We start from the raw sequence: 18171 nt of genomic DNA, 5'->3' as shown, positions 1-18171 counted from the left end.
TTACTGAAAGGGTTGTTAGGCATTGGAATGGGCTGCCCAGGGAAGTGGTTGAGTCACCATCCCTGGAGGTCTTTAAAAGACGTTTAGATGTTGAGCTTAGTGATATGGTTTAGTGAAGGACTTGTTAGTGTTAGGTCAGAGGTTGGACTAGGTGATCTTGGAGGTCTCTTCCAACCTAGATGATTCTGTGGTTCTGTGATATCAGCCTCCTATCAACCACAACAACTACATAGTGATTTTCAAATAAACTTTGGGGAGGATGTTGGTCACAATCAATTCTAGATGACACCATACAACAAGAAACTGTTATCCCATGCAAAATTCTAACTGCCATTATTGTCTTTAGTCACTAATTCAAGGAAGGAAAAGTCACATATAGCTGAAGAAAGTTACTATAACTGAAATAGAGCTGGCAATATATCCTTGAATGTTTGGAATGAATTTAATTTTAAAAAGTGACTAAAAGAGAAAATAAGAAAAAATGAAGGAAATACTTTTAAGTACAAAGGAAAAAGTAAGAAAGCAAAATTGTAAATAACATATATAGAATTTTGATAGATTAATATGCTACTCAGTGCCAGGAAAGAGTATTAAAAAGGGAGAGAGAATGTGATGAAAAATACTCTTTGTTAGAGATAAGGACAAGGAGATCATTCATCAATTACCATCATGGGCAAAACAGACTCAGCATAGGGAGATCAATAGAATTTATTGCCTATTACTTACAAACTAAAGTAGTGAGAACAAACAGCAAGCTTCCTCCTCATCCACACCCTTACATGTCTTCCCCCTGAGCAGTGCAGGGGAACAGGGAATGGGGACTGCAGTCAGTCCATGACACTTCATCTCTGCTGCTCCTTCACAGTCACTCTCTGCCCCTGCTTCATGTGGGTCCCCCCCTTGGGATGCCATCCTTCCCAAACTGATCCTTACTGAGTCTGTACCACAGGGTTCATGCATCAGGTGCAAACTGCTCCAGCACGGGTCTCCCACGGGTGGCAGCTCCCCCCAGGCCCCCTGCTCCTGCGTGGGCTACTCTCCACGGGCTGCAGCTCCGGCCCAGGGCCTGCTCCTGCGGGGGCTCTCCATGGGCCGCAGCCTCCTCCAGGCTACATCCACCTGCTCCACCGGGGGCTCCTCCACGGGCTGCAGTGTGGAGATCTGCTCCATGTGGGACCCATGGGCTGCAGGGGGACAGCCTGCTCCACCAGGGGCCTCTCCACGGGCTACAGGGGAACTTGTGCTGCGTGCCTAGAGCACCTCCTGTCCTCCTGCTGCACTCACCTTGGGGGCTGCAGCGCTGCTTCTCTCCCAGCTCTCACCCCTCTCTCCCAGCTGCTGTAGCACAGCAGGTTTTCCCTTCCTTCAATCTGCTCTCCCAGAGGCCCACCCAGCATCATTCATGGTTCAGCTCTGGTGAGTGGTGGGTCCCTTTTGGAGCTGTCTGGAGCTGGCTCTGATCTGACCTGGGGCAGCTGCTGGTCTCTACTCACAGAGGCCACCCCTGCAGCCACCCTGCTACCAAAATCTTGCCAAGTAAACTTAGCACAGATCCTAAATGAAAAATCATGAATGTAATGAATGGGTGAAAAAGTCTTGAAAATTGAAAAATAGTATTCCTTTTTTAACAGGTACAGAATAGTTAATAAAGATTAATTCTCTTATTTGCATTTATAAAAAGATGGGATTCACATAAGGGTACTGAAGGAGCTGGCAGAAGTGCTCTCCAAGCCGCTTTCAATAATTTATCAACATTCCTGACTAACCAGGGAGGTCCCAGCCGATTGGAGGTTAGCAACTGTGATGGTCATCTACAAGAAGAGCAGGAAGGATACAGACAATTCCAAGCCTGTCTGTCAGTCTACCTTGGGTGCCAGGGAAGGTCATGGAGCAGATAATTTTGACTGCCATCACATTGCATGTACAGGACAAAGAGGTGATCAGACCCAGTCATCATGGGTTTATGAAAAGAAGGTCCTGCTTGACTAACCGTATCTTCTGTGTTAAGATGACCTGCTTACTGGACAATGGAAAGGGTGTGGATGTTGTTTACTTGGACTTTAGCAAAGTATTTGATGCTGTTTCCAACAGCAGTCTCCCAGAGAAACTGGCTGCTCACGGCTTGGATGGATGTACCAGTCACTGGGTAAAAAACTGGCTGGATGACTGGGCCCAAAGGGTCATTTTGAATGGAGTTAATTCTGGTTGGCAGGCGGTCACCAGTGTAATTCTCCATGGATCAGTACTGGGGCCAATTTTATTCAATATTTTCATCAATGATCTGGATGAGGGGATCAAATGCAAACACAGAAAAATTGTGGACAATGCCAATTTAGGTGGGAGTGTTGATGAGCTTGAGGGTAGGAAGGCTTTGCAGCGGAATCTGTATAGGCGAGGTCAATGGGCTGAGCTGAATTGTATGCCATTCAGCAAGGGTAAGTGCCAGGTGCTGCACTTGGGGCACAATAACCCCAGGAAGCGGTACAGGCTTGGGGAAGAGTTGCTGGAAAGGTGTCTAGCAGAAAAGGAGCTAGGGGTGCTGCTCAACAGCCAGCTGAACATGAGCCAGCAGTGTGCCCAGCTGTCCAAGAAGGCCAATGGCATCCTGGCCTTCATCAGAAATAGTGAGGCCGGCAGGACAAGGGAGATGATTGTCCCCTTCTGCGTGGCTCTGGTGAGATCACGTGTCAAATACTGTGTTCAGGTTTGGGCCCCTCACTACAAAAAGGCTATTGAGTTGCTCTTGCCTGTGCAGAGAAGAAGAAAGCAGCTGGTGAAAGGACTAGAAAACAAGAATTATGAGGAGTGGCTGAGGGAACTGGGTGTGTCTAGCCTAGAGAAAAGGAGACTGAGGGGAGACCTCATCATTCTTTACAACTACCTGAAATGAGGTTGTAACAAGAGGAGTGGCAGTCTCTTTTCTCAGGTGGCAAGTGATAGGACATGAGGAAATGGCCTCAAGTTGTGCCAGGGGAGGTTTAACTTGGATATTTGGCAGAATTTCCTCATGGAGAGGGCAGTTAAGCACTGGAACAGGCTTCCCAGGGAAGTGGTAGAGTCCCCATTTTTGGAGGTTTTTAAGAGACATGGAGACATGGCACTAAGGTATATGGTTTAGTCGTGGAGTTGGTAGTGTTAGTTTGATGGTTGGACTTGATGATCTTGAAAGTCTCTTCCAACCTAGGTGATTCTATGATTCTCTATATTTCTTATCTCCATCAGAATAGTTTATTTTTGTTATAATTAATTGCATTATGGTACCATGTGTTAGCCCCCTTTATGGATTTGTAAATAGTTTGTGATAGGAAATTAAGAAGGTATAGAAAGATATTTTCTGCTTAAAATATAATACAGTTAGGCATAGACAGCCAGGTGAAGTATACAAGTAATGGGATGTTACTACTATATAAACCATCTATTTTGAATTGTTATAATTCGTAAAAATCACAGATATAAAAATGTCATTATGCCAGGGAAAATAATGTTCCTTTAGTTAAGTATTCCTTTGCATTTTCTAGTGAAAAACGTAGTTCCAGGCTAATTAATCAATAGTCTGTACATTATAATTAATCCTGGCAGCAAGTTTGAAGAAAATTCTTGCCTTCTTACAGGAACATGCTCAAAGACCACCATTGTTCAGAGTTTCTTACATCATCTCTTTTCTGAAGGAAAAAAAAAAAAAAAAAAACCCTCTTCTTAGTATATTACATAGATTCTTAACGAAATTTATCTAAGATATACGAAAATACAGTATCCTGTCTCTTTTTTCTTCTTCATATTTTCAGACAGGAATCTTTAAAATTTCTCTTGTGCTCCTTCTCATCATTTGTTGGAACTGCCTCAAAACATATGTATAATTACCACCTTATTTTACACAAAATCTTTCCATAAAATTCTTCATTAGGTCTGAGACACAGGGTGGTGCACAGGTTTAGAATACATCATTATTTCTCGATATTCCCTGTCTTTCTCTTGTCTCTCATTACATACTTTCACAGTAACTTCTTTAAAGGAAAAAAAAAAAAAAAAAAAACTTTTTCAGGTTATGTCAAACTGATGATCCATGAAGGATTTAAAAAGTTTTCTGGTAATAAATAATAGCAACAGCAATGATAATAAGCATGATACATTCTGAAGCACTTGAATCTGGCCCTTATTTTATCACCTGAAAATCATATGGTAATATGATTTTTCAAAGTTCAAGGTTTATGATTTTCTCATTAAGTGTGGTGAGATGATGTTTCTGTCATGGCAGAAATCTTTTTGACTTAGTCTTCTTTCTTTCACACTGTTTCTAGCTAACATCTTCAGCATTAAAATTTACTCTGAGGTCCAAAGACTGACTCTAATAATAAAGCTCCACCTACTTAAACTGCATTCCTAGAAAATAATTGTATGTCAATACAAAATGATATAGTAATTTCTTTGGACATCTTGGTATACTGTTGTATTTAATTCATCCAACTTAAAAGTTCCCTGTGCAATCATACATGTCATTTCTTCTTAATACCTACCTTTCATTCTTCTATTGCCTGTGGTTATGGATTGCTAAACACAACATTTATATTTCCTGTTGTTTAGAGTGTACAGTTAAGCAATGCTTTTGATTTAGATTATAATGGAATTTTGAAAAATATGTTTTTAATGGAATTTCTTTCCCTGTAAACCTTACATTTTTAAAAGAGCTACAGTTCCAGCTCAAGGTTAAGTTCTTAGTCCTGTCTTTCATATACAAGGAAAAGCAGCGACAATGCAATGATTATATTTGTCCATGGCCTGACAGAAGAATTTTAATTTGTGTAGAGCTATTCTTTTACCTTATTAGAAAGAATGTTTCCTGATTTATACTCTTCTTTAGTTGTCTTTATCATGTGCCTTTAAACAGTGTAATATATGTCATGCCCCTTTTAAACTCCATAATAAATTTGCACATAAAATAGTTTAAACTCAGAGAATTGGATTGGAAGAAGACATTGCTCTACATTTGTCAAATTTCTGCTTTAAAAGTGAATTGACTGGTTTAAGTCACTGACAATGAACTACAGAGCCCTCCACAGATTTCACGTGAGGTTACCAAGCAGTAATCACCCAAACACAAGATTATTTTTTTCATTTTTAATTTGATCTTAATTTTATAACAATCATCAGTGGACAGTTGTCTGGGCCACAAAAAAATGGCCCTTTTAATGTTTACATCAGCAACACCCAACTGCTGAACACAGGATTGAATTATCCCTCCTATGCAAAAGGCAAACCACACTGGAGGTGAATTGGAAGGATAAAAAGAGTTGAAGGTACTCCAGCTTTTGTATGAGTTCTGCCAATGTAACTTATCTTAACAGATCTTAATGTAACTGACTCTCCTTTTCCTATTCTTGTCCTCACATGTATCATCTACTAACAGAAAAGTGCTTATTAGATCCCCTTTATAAGTGATCCTTTTCCTCCTTTATTTAGTTGTTTATTTTGCTGCTAGTTCTGCACTGCTTTTCTGTTTCTTTGACTGCCTTGATATTTTTCTCATTTATTTTCCATTACTCCTTTCACTTTCCACTGAAGTGTTTTGTTGTCTGTTGGTCTTCCTTAAAGAGATACTCTTGCTGGGGTGAATGTCACTCTCCCATAACGCACATCAATACACATTTGTGTTCTGAGAAAAACTCATATATTAGCTCCTTTCAGAAGAATGGGAGTAGCCACTGCAGAGAGAAACATACTGTCCAGGAGATGTTTTGTAACAGAGATTTGAATGCTTTTGCATGTAAATTGTGTAAATTTGCATGTAAATTCTGTCAAAGATCAAGGAATGCACTGAACTATTTACATCTGAAGTAGGACATCCAGAAAGTGTTACACCATTAGGTTTAGCATCTTGTGATGTTCACTGCCTCTGGAATTTCTGTACTCTTTCTCTCCCATAGTGGAGACCACTCCCATGTCACAGGTTATTCTCTAGTGACACTGCACAAGATTTATTGAATTGCAATATTTATTTATTTAGCAAAAAATATTATTGTGATACTCCTCCCCACGCGCACACTCCATCCTAAAATGTTCTTCGCATTTTTGGCAGATATGTTGCTAATACTATCTTCACATTAGAAATGGTGACTGACTTTTTCAAAGAGGCAAAGGCCTTTGCCACATGTGAGCATGTTAAAGAATATATAAGCCAGGTAGCTAATACCCCAGAAACTGTTTTGAAAATATACACTGTTATCTTTGCCACTAGCACTGAGGTAAATGTAAATAAATCTAATCTTTCTTGGCATAAAATAAACTCCTGTGGAGCACAAAAAAAGCATTTTATTATCAAACAACCAAGTACATCATCATAATATGAAGGATAAATTCATTCTGTATGGGGCTGTCTGAAAGAGATTTAGAGGTTTATGCTGTAGTAAGAATGATGTTATGATTTAGTAAGAACTGATAACTGTAGTAATAGAAGTAGTAAGAACTGATAGATGTATTCTGCCTCGCCAATTCTTTTCTTTTATTTCTGTTCAGAGTTTTTAGAGTGAAATGATAGGGTTTTGAATGTGTTTTAAATAACTGTAACTCTCTCTCTTTTATTTATTTATTTGTTTGTTTGTTTGTTTTTCCCCCCAATATGTCCACATATGAAATGTCTGAGATTACAGAACATGTATACAATTTCTCTTTCATTTGATTCTTCAGTGCTGGACTTATTATTTCAACACAGGGAAACTGCAAGCATGAACATTCCTGTGTCCTTCCTTTTAAGCTTTTGTACACTTATTTGTTTTACAACTAAATCTCTGCTTTTATATCTTTGAATCCTTTCTTTTTCCACTACATACTAACAAGAAATCCAATTCTGAATTAACAGACAATAAGGGATGAAATTCAAACATTGTAATTTCCTTCCTTCTTTAGTTTGAAATTAACCAATCTTGAAATTGGTTGAAAAGAGAAGGAAATAAAAAAGAAAAGAGAGAAAAAAAAAAAAGAATATTTGCCAATCACAGTGTGAAGACAAGGAAATTAAAATAAAACAAAACAAATTCCTACTTTGGCTATAGCCAACTGGAAAATAAAATTTATTCATCTGAGGAAAATAATAGCAACAATTAGAAATATACTTCGGTAAAAATTAAATTAAATTAAACTTTTACTTTGCCTATGGAAGTTACAATTTAGATTTTACAAATTTCCCTTATTTCATGGTGACAGGCTTCCAGGTTGTGCATCATAGGAAGTAAAAATTTAATGGCAATGATGAGAATATATAAACACATGAGACATAGGATTCCACGCTGAAATTAAAATGTTTTAGCTTCCAGAAGAAACACTTAAATTATCATTTTTTTCATGAAAGTAATTTTTTTTTCCAAAATTACAGACATTTAGAAAAATAATTTGATATTTCAAATTGGTTTTGGAATTGAAATCAAAAGAATGAAGTTCATTAATTTTAAACCAGAACATTTCTGAAAACTCCAATATTTTCACATATACAACAGATCACGGAGATAGTCTAGGAAAACAAATCTCAGAGAGTTTTCCTAGAAATAGAAAAAATCACTTCCTTGTCCTCCTCTCTCTATACACATTGTAGAGAATCTGTCCTTACACTGGTATGAATTTTCACTATTGAACTGACAATATTTATGTTTGTTTAGCTATTTAATTCCCTGTACAAAGTGTTTTTGTTTTTTTTTTTCTTTTGTTTTCAGAATGCATATAGCAGATTTTCAGTATGAGTTTCAGGTAGTCAGTAGTGCTAATGCTCTTTTCTGGTGTCAGAGAAATGCAAAATAGTGTCAATTTTTGTTTTGTTTTGTTTTGTTTTTTCCCCCAATGCTTCAAAAGGAAGTATTACTGTGATAGTATCTATTCCAACATATAGATAAATGGCTTACATATTTCTCCCAGAGGAAGGAAAGTCTGGTGTCAGAATATCTCCTCAAAACTTGTTGAAGCCATGACATATTAATTTGAGTTTTGTTCATGTTGTAAATTCAGTGAGGCCTGTTCATGCATACAGTCTGGAGCCTTCAAAGTATGTGAGAAGTAAGTCAAACAGCATGCTTTAAGGCACCCATACAGAGAAGATTCATCACATTTTTCTTGAGAAGGAGGGCTAAAAGAATAATTTTACGGAAGTTCAGTGACATTCTTCTCACCTGAAAAATTGCCCTTGAAAAAAATCTTTGAGGACACACGCTGTTTTTACAAGGACTTGGCAATAATACATTTTAAAAGTTTATTATATTCCTAAACTGTGCATTAAAATGAAAGTTAAGCATTGGTTTGTTAACAGATAGCAGAAAATATTTGTTGATATATCTGCTTTCTTTTAGAAATATACAGAACTTAACACAAGCATACATAAAGTTATAGTCCCTAAGTCACATGACAATGGAAACCAGACATTTCCTAACTAAGAAAACTTTTCATTGCAAGCTGTGCTCCCATCCAAAACAACTGGCTATGCAGGACTATACCAGCCCACTACTTTCTAAATATAAAATAATAATATTTGCATTCCTGCAGAATCATTAGGTGACATTTTAAATTAAATTACACCAGATTGTATTATAACCCATTATGGTCTTATTCTAAAATACAAAATAATATTTAATTAAGTATTGCCTAGCAAAATTTTGTATAGTTTCTGAAGCCCATCCATCTTTTCCCCATTCAAACATTATTAATGAAACAAGAACACTTATTTATTTTGGCCAAAGACAGGGCACATTTAGATACATTTAAATTTTAGGCTTCTGCCTATGCCTAAGACATCTTTTAGAGATGTGAATAGGCATTCTGAAAGATATAACTCTCTTTCTACTTAAAAGTGTACCTATTCCACACTATGAAAACCATCAAAGTTCAATTCATATTACTTTTGAAAATCGTTGAACTTCAATTTTATATCCTGCTAGGTATGGCACAAGATGTGGAACTCCAGCACCTGACAGAAAACTGAGTGCAGTTAAGAAAGTAATAATTCTGCTCAACCTAATCAAACTGTTCGGTGCTGCGTAGCTCATACCAGCACCTTGGTCTGCACTCAGAAATGAACAGGTACAGCAATAGGTCCATGAGAGATGCCCAAGCTCATTCTGTTCATATTTAGACACCTCATTTTGTGTCTGCTGAAACTTCTGTGTCCTTTTCAAAAATATCTGTGGGTACCACTAACTCAGTTATCTTCCCCTTGATCCACATTAGAAAGAAACGTACCTAGATCTGTGAGTGAGTAGAGGCTTTAATAGCATCGCTGTCACTGGGGAAGATGAAGGTGAAAAAATCAGTGTGATGTCAGAACTGTCATATTTGTTCTGCTACAGATAAGCATGCTACAGCATAGCTATCCACCCCAAAAGTGAATACAGATCCAGTGTTCCCTGAGGTAAATACAGTAGTTGGATATTCTGGTTGAGGGGCTTTAAAGAAACACAATGAACTGTTCATAACAGCACCCTACAGCCTCATTCAAAAGTTTTTGTATGAAAAATGAAACATTCCTTATTCACCTGCTGGAGGGAAATTTATGGAGGGAAAATATATTTACCCACAAATGGATTATGCTTACAACACTGAAGAAATCAGTAAAAATGTGTTTAAGAAGAATAAAGCTATGGACCAGATATGGTTTTAGCACCTATTCAGTTGATATTCCTGTCTACCCATTACAATGTGTTGTGCACTCTCCAGTTGACATGTTAACAACAGTCGTCAGTCTGGATGTTGGACAAGGTGTTCTGTCCACGTTCATTTCTTTTTTCACTGTACATGAATGATTTCTACTGGTGAAAAAACAAAACAAAACAAAAAGTCACAAACAGGATATTTAAAAGAGAAATAAAAGCACTATTAAATATTTTTAAACGATATATATACATATTGTCTGATAGCTTTCCTTTAACATCATGTCCAAGTGTGCTAAAAAGAGTAATAAAGTGCTGATGCAACAAGGATTCCTTTGTAATGGGAATATATTTATTTTTCAAGGCTCTATTATAGATTAAGATATGAAAAAAGGAACTGTCAGCTTTAGAAGAAGAAGTAAAGCATAAGTCACAGAAGCCACATTTTTTTTTTCTGTAACTAAAATGCTGTTTTTGTTTTTGTTTTGTTTTTTTTTGTTTTTAATAGACCTGGGGAATTTTAGTGGTCGGACAAGAAGTGCTGTCTCTGTACGTGAAGGTCAAGGAGTTGTTCTGATGTGCTCCCCTCCACTTCATTCACCAGGTACAGTAGGCTGCAGCTTGTATGCACATTGGTTTTTCATATTATGCTCACCATAGGATGCTCGGCATTGTTGATAGAATGTGTATTTGATTGTGGAACTTAAAGATAGAATATACACAGTTCTGCTGACAGTTCTGGAGTACCAAAGGAGTAATTAAAGCTCATACACTACAAATGTCACTGAATAGCTACAAGATTTCCCCTATAAGAATGTCTTATTCCCACTATAAAAGTTCAATGTAGCAATATTCTCCATACTAGCAGTGGTGAATTATAGAATCATAGAATCATTTAAGTTGGAAAAGAACTCTAAGATCATCTAGTCCAACCTTTAACCTAGCACTGCTAAGTCCAGCATGACACCATATCATTAAGCTCTACATCTAGACATTTTTGAAGACCTCCAGGGATGGTGACTCAACCACTTCCCTGGGCAGCCTATTCCAATACTTCACAACCCTTTCAGTGAAGAAATTTTTCCTAATATCCAACCTAAACCTCCCCTGGTGCAACTTAAGGTCATTTCCTCTTGTCTTATCAGTTGGTGCTTGGGAAAAGAGACTGATCCCCACCTCGTGATAACCTCCTTTAAGGTAATTGTACAGCATGATAAGGTCTCCTCTGAGCCTTTTTTTCTCCAGGCTGAACAAACCCAGCTCCCTCAGCTACTCCTCATAAGACTTGTTCTCTAGACCCTTCAGCAGTTTCATTGCCCTTCTTTGGACATATTCCAGTACCCTGATGTCCTTCTTGTAAGGGGCCCAAAACTGAACACAGTATTCAAGGTGCAGCTTCACCAAAGCTGAGTACAAAAATATATACAGCCTTAAGGTCACAAATTTTTTCTTATTTTAAAAATCTTCAAAAGCTATTCCAAATGTCTGTGTTGACATACAGTTGAATACAAATTGGCTTTTGTTTTCAGAAGTACAGCCATGATTTTGGTTGCTTCCACTTATTGTATAGCTTAGTTTCCAGTACAACAGTATCATTGCTGGAATCCAGAAATATCACAAATCCCACAAAATGTCTGTGAATTTCCAAATGAAACTGTAAATATTCCGGAGAGGTTACGTTTTTGCTTTTCAGATTGGTACTCCTGCAATGTCTTCAGATAGCTAAGTATGTCTTTATATTTGCATAGCATATAATACCTGGAGACAAGCACTAGACAGAATATCTTCTTTGCAAATAGGTGCAGTGTAGACCACCCTTTTCCTTTTTGGGAAGTAAGGTTTGTACTGAGGGTATTTTTCCTTCCTTCAGAGTTGAATTCTGGAAAAAGTCACATTCCAGAGGGAAGAGGTGTAGAAAAGAATATTTCCTCTGCATTTCTATCAGAGAGATGTGTTCTATTTATATTTATTCTAGCATTATTTTTATTACTGTATTATAATTATCAATGTAATTAACAATTGTTTTCTTATGGCCATCTCTGCTTTTCTGTTTTCTGAGTATATTACCTTGTTATGGTTGCCTTTATAATCTATTTTTAAGTTTGACACTACCGTCTGTATATGTAGTGCATTAGGAACAAGCAAGAGGAATTAAAAGCCTTGCCTCAGTGCCAGAGCTAAAACATCATTGGTATAAGTGAAAACTGGAGGGAAGAGTCCTGTGACTGGTGCGTTACAATGGACAGTTACAGGCTCTTCAGAAGGGACAGGCAGAGCTGGCAAGGTGGGGTGGTGGTGCTGTATGTAATGAAGGGGCTAGACTATAAGGAGCTTGCAGCTGGCAATTACACTGTTGAGAGCCTCTGGGTAAGGATTAAGAGACAAGCAAATAAAGTCGATGCCATTGTGGGAGTCTACTATAGACTACCCAGCCAGGATGACAGGACCAATGAATTACTCTTTAAAAAACTAAGAGGTTCCTCTAGGTCAACCACTCTTGTCCTTACGGGTGACTTCAACTTGCCAGACATGAACTGGGAAAACACACACAACTGTTACAAACAGATCCAGGAGATTCCTAAAACACCTTTGAGGATAACTTCTTGGTACAGGTACTGAGGGAGCTGACTAGGAAATGTTCCCTCCCCTCTAGGTATGTTGCTTGTAAACACAGACAGTATTGTGAGTGAAGCAGCTATCACTGGCCATCTGGGCCACAGTGACCATGAAGCAGTAGAGCATAAAATCTTTGGTGATATGAGGAAAACCGCCACCAAAACTTCAACCCTGGAAATGGGGAGAGCGGACCTCAGGCTGCTGAGGCACCTAGTAAGTTCTGCTGGGAAACTGCTATTGAAGGCATTGAGGTCCATCAGTGCTGGTGAATTTTTAAGTACCACCTCTTAGGAGAACAGAAATAGTCAATTCTAAAATGTCAGAAGTCAAGGAGATGGGAGAGAGGGTTGACTTGGCTGAGCAGGGATGTTCATAGAATTATAGAAGTGTTTAGGTTGGAAGAGACCTTAAAGATACTCTCATTCCAACACCCCCTTCTATGGGCAGGAATGCTACCTGCTAGACCAGGTTGCTCAAAGCTCCATCCAGACAGGCCTTGAACACTTTCAGGGAGATGGGCCATCCACAACTTTTCTGGACAACATGTTCCAGCGTCTTACCACCCTCAGAGCAAACATTTTCTTCCTTATATCTAATCTAAATCTACTGTTTTTTAGTTTAAAACCATTAATCCTTGTCCTATCACTACAATCCCTGATAAAGAGTCCCTCTTGTGCTTTCCTGTAGGCCCCTTTAGGTATTGCAAGGTCACTATAAGGTCATCCCAGAGCCTTCTCTTCTCCAGGCTGAACAACCCTAACTCCCTCAGCCTCTGTTCGTAGAACTGCTCCAGAATCATCTTGACCTGCTGGTCATGTGTCTTTTGATGCAACACAGGATTCGGTTGGCTTTCTGGGCTGCCAGTGAACATTGCCACCTCGTTGAGCTTCATGTCAACCAATACCCCCAGGTCCTTCTCCTCAGGGCTGCTTTCAATCCATTCTCCATGCAGCCTGTATTTGTGCTTGGGATTGCTCTGATCCAGATGCAGGACCTTGCAATTGATCTTCTTCAACCTCATGAATTTTGCACAGGCCTACCTCTTCAGCCTGTCAAAGTCCCTCTGGATGGCATCCCTTCCCCTCAGCATGTCAACCACACCACACAGCTTGGTGTCATCAGCAAACTTGTTGAGAGTGCATTCAATTTCACTGTCCATATCACCAACAAAGATGTTAAATAGTGCCAGTCCCAATACTGACCCCTGAGGAACACCCCTCATTACTGATCTCAACCTGAACATTGATCCGCTGACCACAACTCTTTAAGTGAGACTATCCAGCCAATTACTTACTCACTGTGTGGTCCATCCATCAGATCCATGTCTCTCCAATTTAGAGACAAGGATATTGTTCAGGACACTGTCAAATGCTTTGCACAAGGCCAGGTAGATGATGTCATTTGTTCTTCCACATTTGTTTCTTCCTCAAATGCTGTAATCACATCATGGAAGGCCACCACATGTGCCAGGCATGATCTGTCCTTAGTGAAGCCATGTTGGCTGTCACCAATCACCTCCTTATTTTCCATGTGCCTTAGTGTAGTTTCCAGGAGGATCTGCTCCATGATCTTGCACAGAGGTGAGACTGGCCTGTAGTTCCCTGGATCTTCCTTTTTTCCCTTTTTAAAATATGAGGGTTATGTTTCCAGCCTTACAGTCAGTGGGAACTTCACCAGAATGCCACAAATTCTCAAATATGATGGATAGTGGCTTAGCAACTTCATCTGCTGGTTCCCTCAGGGCCCATGGACTTGTGCACCTTCAGCTTCCCAGCTGGTCTCGAACCTGAGCTTCTCCTACACTGTGCATTGCATCATTCTTCCAGTTCCTGCCTTTACCTTCTCGGGCCTGGGCCATGTAGCTGGAGTTCTTGTTGGTGAAGACTGAGGCAAAAAAGTCATTGAGTACCTCAGCTCCATATCCCAGGTGACCAGGTCTCCCATTTCCTTCCGGAGAGGGAATCTTCTCCAAATCCCAGATGACCAGGTCTCCCTCTTATGGAGAGGGCCCACAAGTTACCTAGTCTTCCTTTTATCACCGTTGTACCTATAGAACCCTTTCTTATTGTCCTTGATGTCCCTGGACAAATTTAATTCTTATAGGGCTTTAGCTTTCCTAACCTGATCCCTGGCTAGATTTTCTTTTAGAGCTTAGGCAAAAAAAGAAAGTGTATGGCCACTGGAGATGAGGTTGGGCAATATGGAGGACTATAGGGATACTCTTCACCGATGTAGGGAGAAAAATCATGCAGCTGAATATCTATTAGAGTTGAAGCTGTGTGGGGCAACAGATTTTTAGTTATTTATATATTTATTTAATGTATATAAATATATTAACAACAAAGGAGGACCAGAGTAAACACTGGTCCTATACTTGATAAGGCAGGTCACCTCACAAACAGGGATGTAGACAAAGCAGAGATATTTAATGCCTTTTTTTGCTTCTATCTTCAACACCAATGATGGGCATTGGGACCCTCAGAGCCCTGAGTTGGATGACCATGACTGCAGTAACAATAAACTCCCAGCCAACCCTGAACTTGTATAGGAATTGCTGCTTTTCCTGGATGCATGTAAGTCTGTGGGACCTGATGGGATTCAACCCAGGTTACTCAAAGAGCTGGATGATGTAATTGTGAGACTTCTCCCAGTTATTTCCAATAGTCTTGGGAATTTGGAGAGGTCCCGAACAGCTGGAAGCTGGCAAACATAGCTCCAATTTTCAAGAAGGAGAAGAAAGTAAGTGGTCCTGGTAATTACAAGCCTGTCAGTCTCAGTTCAGTGGTAGAATTACAGAGATGATTATTCTGGGAGTTACTGAAAAACACCTAAAGAGAATGCAATCATTGGTCAGAGCTAACATGGGTTCATAAGAGGAAAATCCTATTTAATGGACTTAAATTCCTTTTATGACAAGGTTACCCATCTAGTTGACCAGGGAAGACAGTTGATATAATCTTTTTTGATTACAGCAAGGCTTTTGATACTGTTTCTCATGGTATCCTTCTGTACAAAATGTCCAGCATACAGCTAGATTAAAACATAATACGGTGCGTGAAAAATTGGCTGACAGGTCAGGCTCAAAGTGTTATGGAAAATGAGGTGACATCAGGTTGGTGGCCAGTCACTAGTGGGATTCCCCAGGGCTCCATTTTATGGCCAGCTCTCTCTAATGTTTTCATAAATGGCTTGGATGCAGGACTTGTAGGTAAGTAAGTTTGCAGATGACACTGAACTGGCAGGAACTGTTGAATCCCTTGAGGGTAGAGAGGACTTGCAGAGAGATTTTGACAAATTGGAGGGCTGAGCGATTACATGAAGTTTAACAAGAGCAAGTGCTGGATTCTGCATCTGGGATGGCTCAACCCTGAATACACATACAGACTGGAGGACAAGAAGATGGAAAGCAGCCCTGCAGAAAGAGATCTGGGGGTTCTGCCTGTGGCAAGTTGAACATGAGTCAGTATTTTGCCCTAGAAGCAAAAAGGACTAACCATATCCATCAAGCACAGCATTTCCAACTGGTTATGGGAAGGGATTGTCCCATTCTACTCTCTGCTGGTGCTGCCTCACCTCAAGTACTGTGTGCAGTTTTGGGTAGCACAATATAAGATGGACATAAAACTATTAGACAGTGTCCAAAGGAGGACTACAAAGGTGGTGAAGGGTCTACAGGGCAAGACATGTGAGGAGCAGCTGAAGCCACTGGGTTTGCTCAGCCTAGAGAAGAGGAGAGTGAGGGGAGGCCTCATTGCAACCTACAGCTTCCTCATGAGGGAGAGCAGCATGGGAGGCGCTGATCTCCTCTCTCTGGTGACCAGTGACAGGACCCAAGGGAAGAGCATGAAGCTTCATCAGGTTGGATGCTATGAAAAAGTTCTTCACTGAGTGGGTGGTTGGGCACTGGAACAGGCTACCCAGGAAAGTGGTCATGGCATCAAGGCTGTGGGAGTTTAAGAAGCATTTGGACAATGCTCTCAGACATATGGTCTGATTTCTGTGTTGTGGAGCCAGGAGTCGGACTCGATGATCCTTGTGGGTCCCTTCCAATTCAGGATATTCTATGTTACTACAATTCTATGAATTGAGTGCATGATGTTAAGGTTTAATTAAGATAAATAAACTGGGAAGAAGAAGTAGGTACAAAAAGTGGGAAACAGTTTCAGCATGAGAGCTCAATTCCATTTCTCCAAACAATCTGACAGTGTAAAAATAGATGGACAACAATAGTGCAGTAGTCATACACCTCTTAACATGTCATTCCACAAAATGCACTTTATATGTCATCAAAGCATTTGTAAGTTTTCCCTAAAATTATGCTGTTAAACCTATATTTAGCCAGATTCCAACTCAATGTTTTACTGTGATAAGTACATTGCTTTTGATTGTGACAAACTATTATCTTTCATTTTCATCAGTGGGCCAGCAAAAACCCTGCTGTGGAAATTCCTGTGCTTACAAAGACAATGTTCAGCTGCTTTGGTTTATATTGTTTGAGTATTGGTATGCTATGCCAACGTGAAAATTCCTTCTGAAAAAATATTTGGAACCCCTGTTAGCATAATTTTTTCACCATAGAAAAAGTTCTGCAGTGTGGAAGAGTAATCACTGAAAGCTGAAAAATTGCATTGATATACAAAAGTAAACACAAGCTCATGTAAATGGAAAAGGGAATTGGATTTCATTTCCTTTGTCATGTAATGCAGAACCAGATGCAATTTCCTTTCATCTCCCTTCTTGCAAAATACTGAAGGGTTGCAAGTCCTTGTGGTACTACAGTGGGACAGCAAATAATATTAGTAGAGTGGCTAGAGATGCCTGGGAAAGGGGAGAGCTATGTCCATGGACCTTCCAAAAAATTCCACACCTAGTGATGTTTCAACAATATTTGATGAAGCTCTGGTTATAGGATACAAGACATTAGTGAAGGATGATTGCCAGATCAAAGTCAGCTTGTGAAAAAGAATTTTAGACAAGCAGAACTTTAAAGGTGAACTGTGTGAGCTCAATATTGAAATTAAGCAGTAAATATGAAACTTCCCCAAACCCTTTTGCAGAAGAGAGGATCATCAAGTATTTGTGTGCAGGAACATCTAAAATATTAGTATTATTTTTTGAAAGCATTCCATTTCTGGATACTCCATTTTAGTTTCTGGGTCAGATTTGAAAAATGGCATTGTCTTATAAGTAGCCCTAAGAAGTTTTGACCCTTAGAATCACCTTGTAGACAAACTTACAAGTGAATACTAAGCTGCTCTGGCAGATATGATAAAAACTATTTAAAGCATATACAAATGTGTGAACATCTTACATTAACAAGACTATGAGTTATGGGTATGTTTTTGGTAGAGATTTTGCTTTTGTAGGTGAACACTGCAAGTTCTGCTATATTGATTTATTCACATTCATCAGCACCTTTAGAAATAATTTTCACTTGTTATCCCAAGAGAGAAATCCATGATACTATATCAAATCCAATCATTCTCCACAACCTCATAAACAATTCGTCCTTCAACAGAATCCCATTCCTCAATCTCAAAAGTCAATAACTACTTATAAACTTGCCTAAGAATTTCAGGATTGAGCCTTTTTAGAAAATGGCAATATCATTTTGGGAAAAGATGATGTAGTGCGTGAACACTATATTAAAAGAGATATAAGTTTATTAACCTATTTTCAAATAGGAGATAAAATACTTTTGCTTGAATAGTGCCCACATTCTGTTCTTTACAGAAAACAATTCTAGAAATGTGTGAAAGTCTTTACAAAGCACCAGTGAATGAACAAATACTACAGTTAATTTATTATAAGATTTTCATATGTATACAAATTTGATTTCTGTTTATGAATGTGTTGTTATATTATCAAGAGGTAATACAATAGACAAACAAACAAACTTGTAATATGTACAGATTATTCATGTAGGTTCATTAGA

The 18171-nt window shown here is 39.0% G+C and overlaps 1 protein-coding gene across 4 annotated transcripts in view; it reads left to right on the top strand.

Moving 5' to 3' along the window:
* CNTN5 (contactin 5) overlaps window positions 1–18171 on the top strand; it is a 682193-nt gene that overhangs the window by 466416 nt on the left and 197606 nt on the right. For all 4 annotated transcript variants that reach the window (XM_066989851.1, XM_066989852.1, XM_066989850.1 and 1 more), the window contains one exon: window positions 10129–10224. In XM_066989851.1, the coding sequence (XP_066845952.1) occupies window positions 10129–10224 (96 nt within the window). The remainder of the gene's footprint in view (window positions 1–10128; window positions 10225–18171) is intronic.

This window comes from Anser cygnoides, chromosome 1 (genome assembly GCF_040182565.1).
Source record: "Anser cygnoides isolate HZ-2024a breed goose chromosome 1, Taihu_goose_T2T_genome, whole genome shotgun sequence".
Lineage (NCBI taxonomy): Eukaryota > Metazoa > Chordata > Aves > Anseriformes > Anatidae > Anser > Anser cygnoides.
Note: the sequence above shows the minus strand (reverse complement) of the source record. Positions and strands in the feature narration are given on the sequence as shown.